Genomic DNA, 12,939 nt, shown 5'->3' with positions numbered 1-12,939 from the left:
TGTGTCCCCAAATAACAGCCCACTGCACCTTACAAATGAGGGAAACTTGTAATTAGTCGGTCAGTTACTGAAAATTAGCCATTCCTAGCATGTAAGTGTTGTGGGTACAGTTTTTATAGGTGCTAAAAAGGAGAGCTGAAAATTAGTTGTTGAATACTGACATGGCACATTCAAATATAAGTGAGTTCTGCTAACAAAGCAGAGAGAGCAGTATCAAGCCGAAACAGTGGCCTATGTGATCTACTTTTGTTTAAAATGTCACTAAGACAGAATCACCTCATTCTCTGGGCTGAACAGATTGAGATTCACTCAGGAGAGGCAAGGTTGAGATCCAAAACAGAAAAGGCCTTGACTGCTCATTAAAATGTTAATTATGCCATGGAGGGCTCAATGCTGTCCTTCAACCATGAATTTCCACTGCTTGCCTTATTAATGTAGAAAGTAACTATAGTTCCAGAGGAGCAGCATGATAGGAAGATAGGATACACATGTATTCAAATATGTGGCAACATGTGTTTCCTTAAATGCCAGACTTTTGGGAAATGGACTCACAAGTTCTTTCCTTTGTCACCACAGCACTAGCCACACACCTACAGTTTCTAATTGTGTTCTAGGTTTTGGAATTTTCTTAATTAGGGTGGGGATGGACAAGCTGTATATTTGTCTCCACTGTACTTGAGGGCAGAGACTATGTTTGTCTTTCAATCTTTGAAATCTCTATGCCTGGTACAAAAAAGGCAGGAAAACATTTTATATAAATTTACCAATGTAGGAGGTTAAAGCAAAATTTCACATTCTCCAAATTATGAAAGTCAGTACTTTAGGGTGTCTACATCAGTCCCTGAAAAGCCCTAATTTCACCTACCCATAAACTAGAATACTGCCCTTTCAAATTTATTCTTGAGAATTTAAAAATCAAGCTAAGGGGGTGGCTGGGTGGCTCAGTTGGTTAAGTGTCAGACTCTTGGTTTCAGCTCAGGTCATTATCTCATGGGTCAGGAGACTAAGCCCTTGTCTGCCCCTTGCTCATCGGGTAGTCTGCTTGAGCTTCTCTCCCTCTGCCCCTCCCCTGACTCACGTGTGAGCATGCTCACACACACTCTCTCTCTAAAATAAATATTTTTTTAAAATTAACTTAAGCATTAAGCATCATTATGTGTTGAACTTTAAAAGTCGTGTTACATAATTCAGTTATAGACACTCCTGCCTCTTTATTATCCTTTCTGCATGTGCTACCATTGAGGAATTAAAGCACAGGCTTCCCTTGCTTTTCCATTGCTGCTCTTAGGTCAAGTTGCCATGTAGTCAAGAGTGTATAGCTTGGCAAATAAGTGGTATGAGATGTTCTTCTTAGAACAATGCTTTCTCTGTGAATCCTTGTCCGCTGTAGCAGCCACTCGACCCTCACTTACCGAACATCTTTTTGTTTTGTGGGGGTGGGTAATGTATGGCATCCCAAAAAAGACATCCATCTTCAAGATCCCTCAATGCCAGAGGTTTGCAGAAATCACTACATTTTTGTAATTTCATGTATTATTACTTTCCACTATACTTATCAGAGCATTTATTTTAAATATTCCTAATATCCAAAGAAAGTACTTTGAATGGAAGGTTTTTTATTGATTATTTCATGGTTATGGCAGTGTTTTAGAAGATAGGAAATGTTACATCCTTTGAATTTCATGTCAGAGTATGACATGTATTCCTTCCCTGGTAATATGTACTTTTCTTCTTCATATTTCACTATCCCACCCATCATGTAAAATGTGATTTAGCTATTGGCCGTGTGGTTATATGATCCCAAAGGTTTAGTGATCTCGGGTTCTGTTTCAGTTCTTACACTCTTTATAGTAATAGCAATAACAAAAAATTCATGGTGAAAATCAATTCATACTATCTCTTTCTTCTTCATAGAGGACATTAATTACTTTATTTCTTTTAACTTTGGGTCTTCAAACATTCCCCACTTAAATCTAGAAATGTTACGGTGCCACCATAAGAGATAACCTTTTGGGGCGCCTGGGTGGCTCAGTTGGTTAAGCGACTGCCTTCGGCTCAGGTCATGATCCTGGAGTCCCGGGATGGGATCGAGTCCTGCATCGGGCTCCCTGTTCAGCAGGGAGTCTGCTTCTCCCTCTGACCCTCCCCCCTCTCATGCTCTCTCTATCTCATTCTCTCTTTCAAATAAATAAATAAAATCTTTAAAAAAAAATAAATAAAAAAAGATAATCTTTTGTGGGTAATCTTGTTCATGTCACTTGACTACTCTGACATGGTTTCTTGTCAATAAAATGGTATATGTGATCATCACAATATATTGCATTTATTTAGGAATCTTAACTTTTAGAAATATGATTTTCATTCCCACTAATAATGCCTAGCTCGTATATCCACTAAACAAATAATTGATGAAGATATCCATTATCTTCAGTTTTATCAGCACAGTATCTCTATAAGATAGGTAGAACATGCAACTGTCTAATTTTATAAATGAGAACATTGAGTCCCATGGTAGGCTAGGGATTTCCTCCAGATAATAGCACTTTGGTGTGGTGCAGCTGAAACAAGAAGCCAAGCTTTCCCATTGCCATATCTGTGACTTAAACAAACAACTCCCCCCCCCCCACACACACACACAACAAAAACTCTGCAGATAAAGATACTTGTTTTCCCATAGATTCTATAGATGATGTAAAAGGGGAGGAAAATTGGCAAGGTCTTTTGAAACTTGTCACAAGCAAATTCAAAGTGTAATTTTGATTAGAAGGAAAAAAACCTGATGAAAAGTTATTCTAATATTTACTGAAGCCATTATTATAAAGTTTGATTTGGTGCATGTACTTATCTCTGTCATCACGTAGGTACAAAATGTTTGCAGTATGGCTTTTATTGAATGAGTTTTTTCACTTTAAACACTGCAATGCTGGGATATCGAGTAGTTTTTAAAGAATTCAGTAGTTGCAAATGAGTGATATTGGAGCTGGTACAAAGTTAATTGAATAAATATATGACTATGAACCACTTGGTTGTGAACAGATTATTTTCTTAGTTTATATTTTAATTGAATCCAGTTTTTTCATATGCAGACCACTTTATTTCATTTCTATGTGTTTGTGTATGGTAATACTTTGTTCTGCCACTCCAATCATTTCCATTTCCTTTCTACTAATATCCAGGTTCCCAAATTGCACATAATACACTGAGGAAGCGAGCAGAGAAGCATTACCCTAATATTCAAGGTTCCCTTTGTCAAAGTTCTAAGAATATCATGTCATCCAAGTAGTCATTTAAACTATATATATGTCCAACAATTTTTGCATTTTCTATGTAGGCAATGATGAATCATATTTTTGAAGTATGATTAACTCTTCAAGATTTAAAATTTCTGTTTTTTGAAACTAATAACTCTGATATCAAAATCACATATTCCCAGCTTTATCCCAGAAACAAAGCATCGGGATTTTGAGTGAATTAAACTTCAACCTCTAATTGATGTCTTAGTTTCACATCTTAACAGTAAGTTGTTGAGATCTATCCTTCTCATTTGGGTTAACATTATAGACCTATGCTCAAATTTTTAACTTAAAAAACAGCTAAACTGTGACTCAGTGCCAGAAGTATGACTAGATCAGTTTACAGCCAGGCCACATCATAATTATAATTTCAGTTGGAATGGGGGGGGAAAAGCTGTATAATACAAATAGCTGCCTAAGATGCTTACTCAGTGATTCTGCTGTTGAATGTTTTTGTGCCAGAGTTTTAGCCTATAGAAAACTGCTGTGAATCATAGGTTACCTATTACAGTGTTTTAGGAAATACTTTTGGCAAATAATGCTTAAGAGTATAGTGATTTGATTTAGAGGTGTTAAGATCTATGGAAGAATTCACAACTCTTATAATTTCTTCACAAGGTATTCTTGGGGAGGAAGACTTCCCTCTGCCCTTCAAGGTCTTTTTAGCTGGACTAAGAGTCAAATAGATATGAGACAGATTAGCAAGAGAAAGTAAAATGTAATTTCTTCTGCACAGGGAATCCACACAGGCACGGAATTCCAAAGACAGTCAAATAAGGTATCTGTATAATCCTGAACTATGGAGAAGGGGGTAGGGATCTGGAACTTCAAAGGGAAGGAACACACTTCACAGGAAGATGAAAAAGAGTTAATGTAAACAAATGTTTGCTGGGATACTCAGAAACAATGGGACATAAAAGACTCTGAGATTTTAATTCTCAAAATGCAGTGACCTTTTCTGAGCACTGTCCCTGCATGTTCTGAACTCTGGTTGTGTGCTTTCATTGTATCTGCCTCTCACTGAGAGAACAGAGAAAGGAGAATCTGCTTTGAAGTCTTGTAGACTTGGGTTCAATTCCTGGCACAGCCCTTTACCAGATGGGCAGCCTAGCATAGCCACAATCTCTTGGCTCTGTTTATTTCTTTTAAACATATAACAGTAAAGCCAAAGGTAGGCAGTCCAGAGCTTGCATGGTTATTATACAGATTGAGATATCCAGGCAGCTTCTAACCCCAGGTTCTTATAGCTCTTGGGTCCTCATGATTCTAGATGGAGGCATTAGGTCCATTTGTCTCAATATTCCTACCTGGGAAAATCACAACAATATCTACCTTGATATTTTGATCTAGGATTTAAAAAAACATATATATTTAAAATATCTACTATAGCACCTAACATTGAGTTACTCCATAAATGTTAGCTGTTATTTTCATTAGTGTGATTATTATTTGCCTATTGACTAATTAATGATGGCAGCTAGCATATTTTAACCTTTAATTATTAATAAATCATGGTGAAGATATTTATACATATTCATAACCCAGTAGATTGGCCTCCTTAATGTTATTTCTTCCCATACTTTTTTCTACTCTTATTATTTCCAATTTTAAAATAATAGCAAAAAAAGATAGTAGTTGGCCCACTTTATCAGTTTTGTTTTTGTTTTGCTATCGAGTTATAGGAATTCCTTATGTGTTTGGATTTTAACCTCTTACCAGATCAATGGCTAGCAAATATTTTCTCCCATCTGCAGGTTGCCTTTTCACTCTAGTATTTGTTTCCTTTGTTGCACAGAAGCTTTTTAGTTTGATACAATCCACTTGTCTAGTGTTGCTTTTGTTGCCTGTACTTTGGGAATGGTAATTGCCAGGGCCTGGGGAGAGGAGGAAATGGAGAGTTTCTATTTAACAGGTATTAAATTTCAGTTATGCACAATGAATAACTTCTAGAAATCTGATGTACAACATTGTGCCTACATAGTCAATACTGTATTGTGCATTTAAAAAATTAAGACAGATCTCATTTTAAGTGTTCTTACCACAATTTAAGAAGTAAATAAAAAAATACAAGCTATTACTGGCAATAAAACTGGTACTACCATTCTTGTAAATGATGTTCAGTGACCCTTAAGGGCAACATGTTTTTGGTTTTAATGTGTATTTTATGACAAAGAGGCAGGGACACTACACCTGGAAGATAATTTCCACTGAAGCTCTCAAGCTCCAAAAGACAAAGTGCAAATCTAGTATGTCCACAGAGTAACCTAGCTCAGTGTCTGCATCATATTAGGTGCTGAATAAATATTTGTTAAATAAAAAAATGAATTAGTGTAGAAAAGTCCAACTTTTTATATCAGGTCAAAATCCATACTGGGTATTTATTCAACAAATATTTATTCAGCATCTACTATATGTCAGACACTCTTTTAGGATCTGGGAATACTGAAGTAAAAAAAACTTACATTCCAATAAGCAAAGACAAGCAAAAAATAAAAGTACATACATAATGCATTAGATGGGATAAGTGCTAGGGGCAGCAACAGATCAGGGTAAAGACAAAGGGCATATGAGAAATTATTGGATAATGTATCAGTTATTATATAGCAAACCACCTCAAATCTTAGTGACTTAAAACAACAACTATTTTATTTGCTCACAGTTGTATGGCTCAGCTGTTTGGTTGAGTTCAGCTGGTTGGTTCTTCTGCTGGTTTCATCTGGTGTCATTCATGAAACTGTAGTTCTCTCTGGCAGTTCAACCTGGGGCTGGATGTTCTGGTTTGGTCTCACTCACATGTCTGATAGTTGGTGCTGTCTCTCATACTCAGTGAAGCTCACCTGGGCTACTCCACATGATAGCAGAAAAGATGAGAGAAAAGAAACTAAGATCTCTTGAGGCCGAGGCTCAGAAGTCACAAATCATTTCCATTGCATTCCTCTGATCAAATCAGGTCACAAGGCTTACCAAGATTCAAAGGAAGAAGAAATAAACTGTACCTTTTGATGGGAAGAGTTATTTAGAATTCATGGCCATTTTTAACCTACTACTGATGGGGAGTTACTATCTTATATTGGATAATTGGTGACAGCAACTCTGGTAGAATGACATAGTGCAGAGACCTACATGATGTGAGGGAGTGAGCAATGTAAATATCTTTGAGGGGTGCATTCTGGGCCAAGGCAGTTCCTGGCACAAAATGCCAACATGAGACAACAAGAAGCTCAGTGCCTTTGGAAATGATGGGCAAAGGCAAGTATGTTAGGAGATGAAAGTAGAGAAGCAGTGACAGACCAGATATTACAGGTCCTTATAGGCCATTGTAAGATATGTGTCTTTTACTCCAAGTGAGATCAGGAGAACCACTGACAGAATTTTGAACAGAGTGACATGAGTTGACACATGTTTCAACAGGATCTCTCTGGCTGCTATGTTCACTTGAGGTTAGGTGGCAAGAATGGAAACAAGGAGCCCAGTGATGGGATTTACCCAGGCAAGAGATGATGGTTGCTTAGAATAGAAGGGTAGAACTGATGGCATTTTCTGGAATAATTTGTAATGAGGCAGAAAACATATTCTTGGATTTTGTATAGTCTTCCCAACCAGACCCTTCTCAAAGAAAGAAACTATGTTGTTATTTATTTATTTTTTTAATGTGTCTTCTACTTTAGCGTCTGAAAAGCACTCACTGAATACTCATTGACTGGTTGGTTAGTGAAGACTCAGTTCTTTCTGCTGGATTGAACATAATCATTATAGCATGCTGAATCAGAGTTTGTCATCAAATGATGTTTGAAGACCAAAAACAAATAGATGAGCCTGTTCAGACCTATTGATACACGTCAGATTACATTTCTACTATATGCTGAAGAACAACAAATGAATTAGAGCTAAGACAATTTGTTTGGATCCATCAGTATTAACAGTCATTTCTTGAAATGTAAATAATCATTACATTAACTAAGCAAACATCATTTAGTCCCTACTAAGTGAAAAGCCACATGGCAGAGATTCAAAGGCAAACAAGATACAGTTCTCAAAAAACACTGATATTCTAGTATGGCATGGAGAGTGCTAATTTTATAACTAAAGAAAGGGAGATGAATTTATCAACTAATATTCTAGTGTTGGATGAGAAGCATTAATAGACATACAGGATTGTAGGGGGGGGAGATCTAAATATAGGGTATTCCTGGAACTAGTTCATTTCTCTATAACAAATTGGAAATCTAGTGTTTTGGTATAGAGGGGTCACTATTAATTCCAGGCCCAGCACAGTGGATGATAAGTGCTCTTTCTGGTGGTAGCAAAGTACCTGCTTCTAAACGTCATCCCAATGAATGAAGTATATATGCTTTATGTGGGTGTTACTCTTTATATATGTGTATGTATACATGTAACAATAAATAATCTATAATATATATAATGCTATATACAGACATCATTATGATATAAAAAATAATTCTTCCATTGAATCACAATACAGAGAATATCATTTTTAGAAGGAAAAAAGAACTTAGAACTTTCACCCATTGTGTTTTCAGAATTTGGAATTTAAGCTTTTGTATCACCCAGAGCAGTAAATGATCTCACTAAAGAGACAGGAGATGTTTTATGTCATGAAAAATTGGAATAAAATCAATGTTTTTCTTTAATGCATCATAGGATATATTGCTTAAATATAGGATATAAACAATACAGTATGACAATCTACCTTTTACTAACTTTATTCACTGATGACTCAGTTTGCTAAAATTGTGACATAGTACCATAGTGGTTGCAGGTGTATATATGTATGACATTCGGATATTCTTACAACTTCATAGGACATGTTACATTCTGTTTTAAAAGAGATTGCAATTAAAACTTAGCATCGAAAACTTCTAGTATGGAAGTGAGAAGCCCAACTTTGCTTTCTCACTCTGACTTAAAACATGTCTCCTAAATTCACCGTACTTCACTTTTCTTATCTATAAAATTAAATGGTTGGGATAGATCAGTGATTCTCAACCCTGGCTGCATACAGAATCATCTGGGGAGCATTAGGAAAGTAATAATGCCCACGACCCACCCCCCAGGGCTTAATTTTTAAAGGTCTCCAGGTAACTTTAATGTAATCAAGTGTAGAAAACCAATGGGCTAGATGCTCACTAAGGTTACTTCTAGCAAAACTTTTTAATTTTTTATTCACTGTGTTTTGACATAGTAACAGTTGCTAGAGATAACAATATTTGCAATATTTGCAATGTCCTAAAAAGTAGAAATTACCCTCAAATACTGTTTCAGCTCAAAATTGAGAACATTTGCTCATTTGTACTCCAAAATTTTCTGTACTGTGGGAATAATTTACACCAAGAGCCATATAGATATCATTTACTTGGGTGTAATCTACACATTAAAAATAGTATAGATTCACCTAGTTTTTTGAAATTAGTAATTATTATCACTTTATTTCAGTATACATATATGGTAAGAATAGTGTATTCAGAAATTGTGTGTAAATCTTTTGAATTGTAGCTATTTTGATTTTGAATAAATGGGCCATTAATATTCTAAGATAATAAACCTCCTAAGGTGTATAACTTATTCATAATAAATACTTTACACATTGATTTATTATGAAACAGAATAGACAATTTTATAAAAGAATGATTCAAGTGAAATGTCTGGTTGTATTGGCATTTCGAAAGATAAAAGTTTGATTTCTTGGAACAGTTTTAAAATGTGTCACTGTAAGCTTTAGCTATCAGATTTTACTATACAACTTTTTGTCAAAGAGAACAGATAATTTTTTCTGTAATCTTAAATACTAGAGAATATAGCCACATGCTATATTATTTAAAACTCCCATGAAATCAGGAACCCAATGATATACTCAGATCCAGAAAGAAATCAGATAGACTGTTAGGAAATTGGAGAAAAGCCTCAAATAAATATCAAGCTAGAAAGTAATAGATTTTGTGTCTCACATTTTTACAAAATTCTGTGCCTGTGGGTATGTACTTTTGAATACTTGGGATAGGCAGACTCTTCTTCTTTTAGCCAGCCTAATAATAGGAAGAAGGAGAAGAAGTACAGATGACAGCTAACAGCTAACATGGGTGAATGTAGGTGTAACCAACAAATAATGTGCTGGCTGTATGGAGTTTCTGCAGGCCTAGTTATTTTTGAAAACTATTTGAAATAAATTTTAATGCCCAGAAATGATATTGTGAAAAAGAAATATGTGATTTTTCGGTATAATATGTATATCTGTATCATCAGTCTGTGTTCTCTTCTGACATTGTCAGTCTGTTATTCTTATTATATCTTTAATGTTCCTATATATTTCGTTGTATTTGTTTGCCTTATTGATGACAACCTAGACTTAATAACTAAAAATAATTCACAGATACCATTAATCATAGCATGCAAAAAACCTGTGACATTGGAAGAATAATATGACTGCTGCAATAGTCCACATTTTTGAAAACCTTGTTCTTTGCAGACTGGGGAAGTTATTTTGCTTCACATTAGCTCTATCAAATATTAGTTTGCTTTACAAGATCTCCCTGAAATCAATCAGACACGTGTACCATGCTTTCAAAGAATTTTGTACAGTAGCAATAAGCTATGAAGTGTTTGAAAATACAGATGACACATACTATAGGTCTTGTAATAATAGTGACATGTATGGTGATTTAGAGAATAATTATAAGAGTTTATATGGTTTTAAAATGTTAAGAGGTTTTATGAAACAATATAAAATATAGCTTGAGAATGGTATCATGTTTACTGCTTAGCTCTTGGGATTGACCAAATGTAGAAGTTACCCTCTTACCTTTCAAGATCTTCTCTACTATTCATCTGCTCCAAATTCTGATGTTCTCCCATCAGATACGTTATTTTGTGTTTTATACCTTGTTTTAAACTGAGAAGAGTACATCACACTATACTCACTCATATTATTTATTAATTTAATCAGATAAAGTCAACAAAGCAATAATAATTCCAAAGAGAGGTAGGGACATAGACTATGTAGCCTCAAAAAGGTACACATGGAAAGGGGCCCAGTGAGATTTGAAGCATTTCATGCTTGGGAAAACTGGTATCACTTTCCAATTTTGCCTAAGGCTGGGTCAGGTCAGCAATGCAATCATTGTACAAACAAAGTAAAGTAAATTGACCTACTTTTCTAAAGATGTCATGTCAAATTTACATGATCTTCAGAGTCCAGCATCATTATATTGAACATAGACTTAATATCTCATAGCCAATGTTTAGTGATGCTAACATTTTCTTAATTACCTGGATATAAATACATAATTTTGTCTCATATGAGGTCTTATTTACAGTAAAGTTTTTATTCCTTATTAAGACTTTAAATTGGTTTATTGATCATAGCTACATAATGTGAAAAGTTTAAGTACTAGACTCCATCTTGAAAGCACAGATACTGCATTAAAGTAAAGCTGCCATCCAGGATGAATAATGCAGATGTTATGTTTTAAAACATGCCAGGTTCTCTTAACTATATCTTTTTTCCTTAAACTTTAATCAGCTAAGCTAAATGTTTTTCATTTGGCCTTAACTGTTTGTCTCAAGAAGATAAGAGACAGACAGCTAATGAAATAAATTGAAGGGCTGCTATGGTTAGGTAGAATTGGAATTTAATACTGTGGCAGTTGGTTGAAGGTATAACTGATACATATTTTTAAATTTGACATGGCTGCATGACATCATGAGAAAGAAAAGAGACCTCCTAATTTTGAATTGATAATACTTAAAAGTATTTGGGTGAGCTTAATTTTTTTTATGTGGCCCTCCTAAAATACAGTGTATTCCTTCTTAAAAGAATTTGTAATTAAGAGTATTTTGAGTCATGAATATTAATGATACAAAATCACATATATTGAAAACATTGCTTCTAGATACCAAAAAGGATAGTGTGAATTATATTCTGTAGCTCAACTTGGAAGTCCAACTGTCACAGAGAAGGCTCTCTCATTGAAATCTCTCAGAAATAGACTGCATGCATATTTAACCCAATAGCTTTAGGCATTCAAGGATGGAGTAGGTGAAATCAAAAGTACCACATTCAAAATTATGTGTTATTTCCTTCAAATTTTAGAGTAATTTTTAACACAGATAATAATGTGGTTTGAAATTAAAACACATACACAGGTTTTGCTAGTTGGAGAGTTTCCATACCAGGGGGAGGAGAGGTGAAAATTGGTGCATTCAGCATATAACACGTGTAATGCTAATAAAGTTGATTGGTCGAACTTTCTAGCTTTTTTTTTTTTTTCCTTCCTCTTCCTGTAGAGTAGTTCAGCTGGGGGTGGAAGGGTTCTCCCCCATCTTGCCCCACCTACTAAGAAAGTGTAGGTTGATACCATTTTTATTGTTCTGCTGGGGTGGGAAATAAACCATATGCTTTAGAATTTTGAATGGCTATACCAAAGAGAAAATTGAAGCAGGCCCTCTTTCCCCCTTCCTGCCGGACTTTGGGGTAGGGTGATTCCTCAAATGTCCTAGCAGACTTGGTGTTAGCTTAATGTTTCTACTCCAGGGCAGAGACGCAGGTCAGGGGAAAAAATGTCAAGGGCTTCAGAGGCGTGTTGGGCTGAATGAAGTGTGGAGTGGGAAGCTTATGTCTGAAACCTACCCCTCCCCTGGATACCGGGCAAAGGCAATGAGAGTCGTAACCAGCTGATGCCGCTGCTGCTGCTTCCCGTTTCCAGGGTGAAATTTTCACAGCAGCTAATTCTAAAGGGAGGAAAAATCCCTAACCAGCAGCGGAAAAGATCCTGTCACCCAACCCAAGCTATATAACCTTTTAGGCAGGCTTTTCAGAGAAATCCGCATTTTAAAAGCCAGCATTCACGATCCAAAAATACAGGACGAGAATCAGAGCTGGTATGAAAATCTGAAAAGCCTCTTTACACTCTGAGTGTTTGAAACGATCCTATGAGCATAGGAAGTGGCTGCCAACGCTCTGGCGGCTGCTCGTGCTGCCACCGCCGCCGCTGTTCCTCACAGAGGGCTGGACAGAGCTAGTCCCGGTTTCAGCACCTCCGGCGCTGGACAGCTCTTTGCACGCTGCACCCGCCTGCTTGCTTTTTCCAAACACTCTTGCTTTGCATTACTGGAGATGCATCTAAATTACGTTCTGTTCAACAACAAGTAGATTTTTTTTTTCCTGAACGGGAATTACAGTAGACGATTCTCTCAATTAAACTGCATTTTCTTCTTTACGGATTTGGCCGTCAGGCGTATTTATCCCGATCTCCCCCCCACCCCCCCTTTGCAGGAACGAGTCTTTGGGAACGTGGTCCACCCAGGGATGTAAAACTGTGCTTACCGATGCATCCCATACGAAATGCTTATGTGATCGTCTCTCTACCTTCGCCATTTTGGCTCAGCAACCTAGAGAAATAGTAAGTAACAAAGGGAAAACAAGGCTTTAATGCAAAGGCAGGGACATTGTGGAGAGTGTTTCTCCAGGGAACTGCATTTTAAAAGGGGAAATGGAAAATGTTGCAGGGTGGCAAAATTGGGTTCATCTCCTCCTTAGCTACAGTAGCTTGGTAAAATGAATTCTAGTTGGTATGCTGTAACTAAATTCTACTAAATTTGATGTCTTCTAACTTAAAATTTCTGCAGTATA

The 12,939-nt window shown here is 36.2% G+C and overlaps 1 protein-coding gene across 1 annotated transcript in view; it reads left to right on the top strand.

Annotated features, from left to right (window-relative positions):
- The window catches only part of ADGRB3 (adhesion G protein-coupled receptor B3), a 709,573-nt gene that overhangs the window by 540,702 nt on the left and 155,932 nt on the right, over positions 1–12,939 (top strand). The window contains exon 18 of the mRNA XM_021691966.2: positions 12,583–12,709. Within this exon, the coding sequence (XP_021547641.1) occupies positions 12,583–12,709 (127 nt within the window). The remainder of the gene's footprint in view (positions 1–12,582; positions 12,710–12,939) is intronic.

This window comes from Neomonachus schauinslandi, chromosome 8 (assembly GCF_002201575.2).
Source record: "Neomonachus schauinslandi chromosome 8, ASM220157v2, whole genome shotgun sequence".
Lineage (NCBI taxonomy): Eukaryota > Metazoa > Chordata > Mammalia > Carnivora > Phocidae > Neomonachus > Neomonachus schauinslandi.
This window is presented reverse-complemented; position numbering and strand designations above follow the sequence as displayed.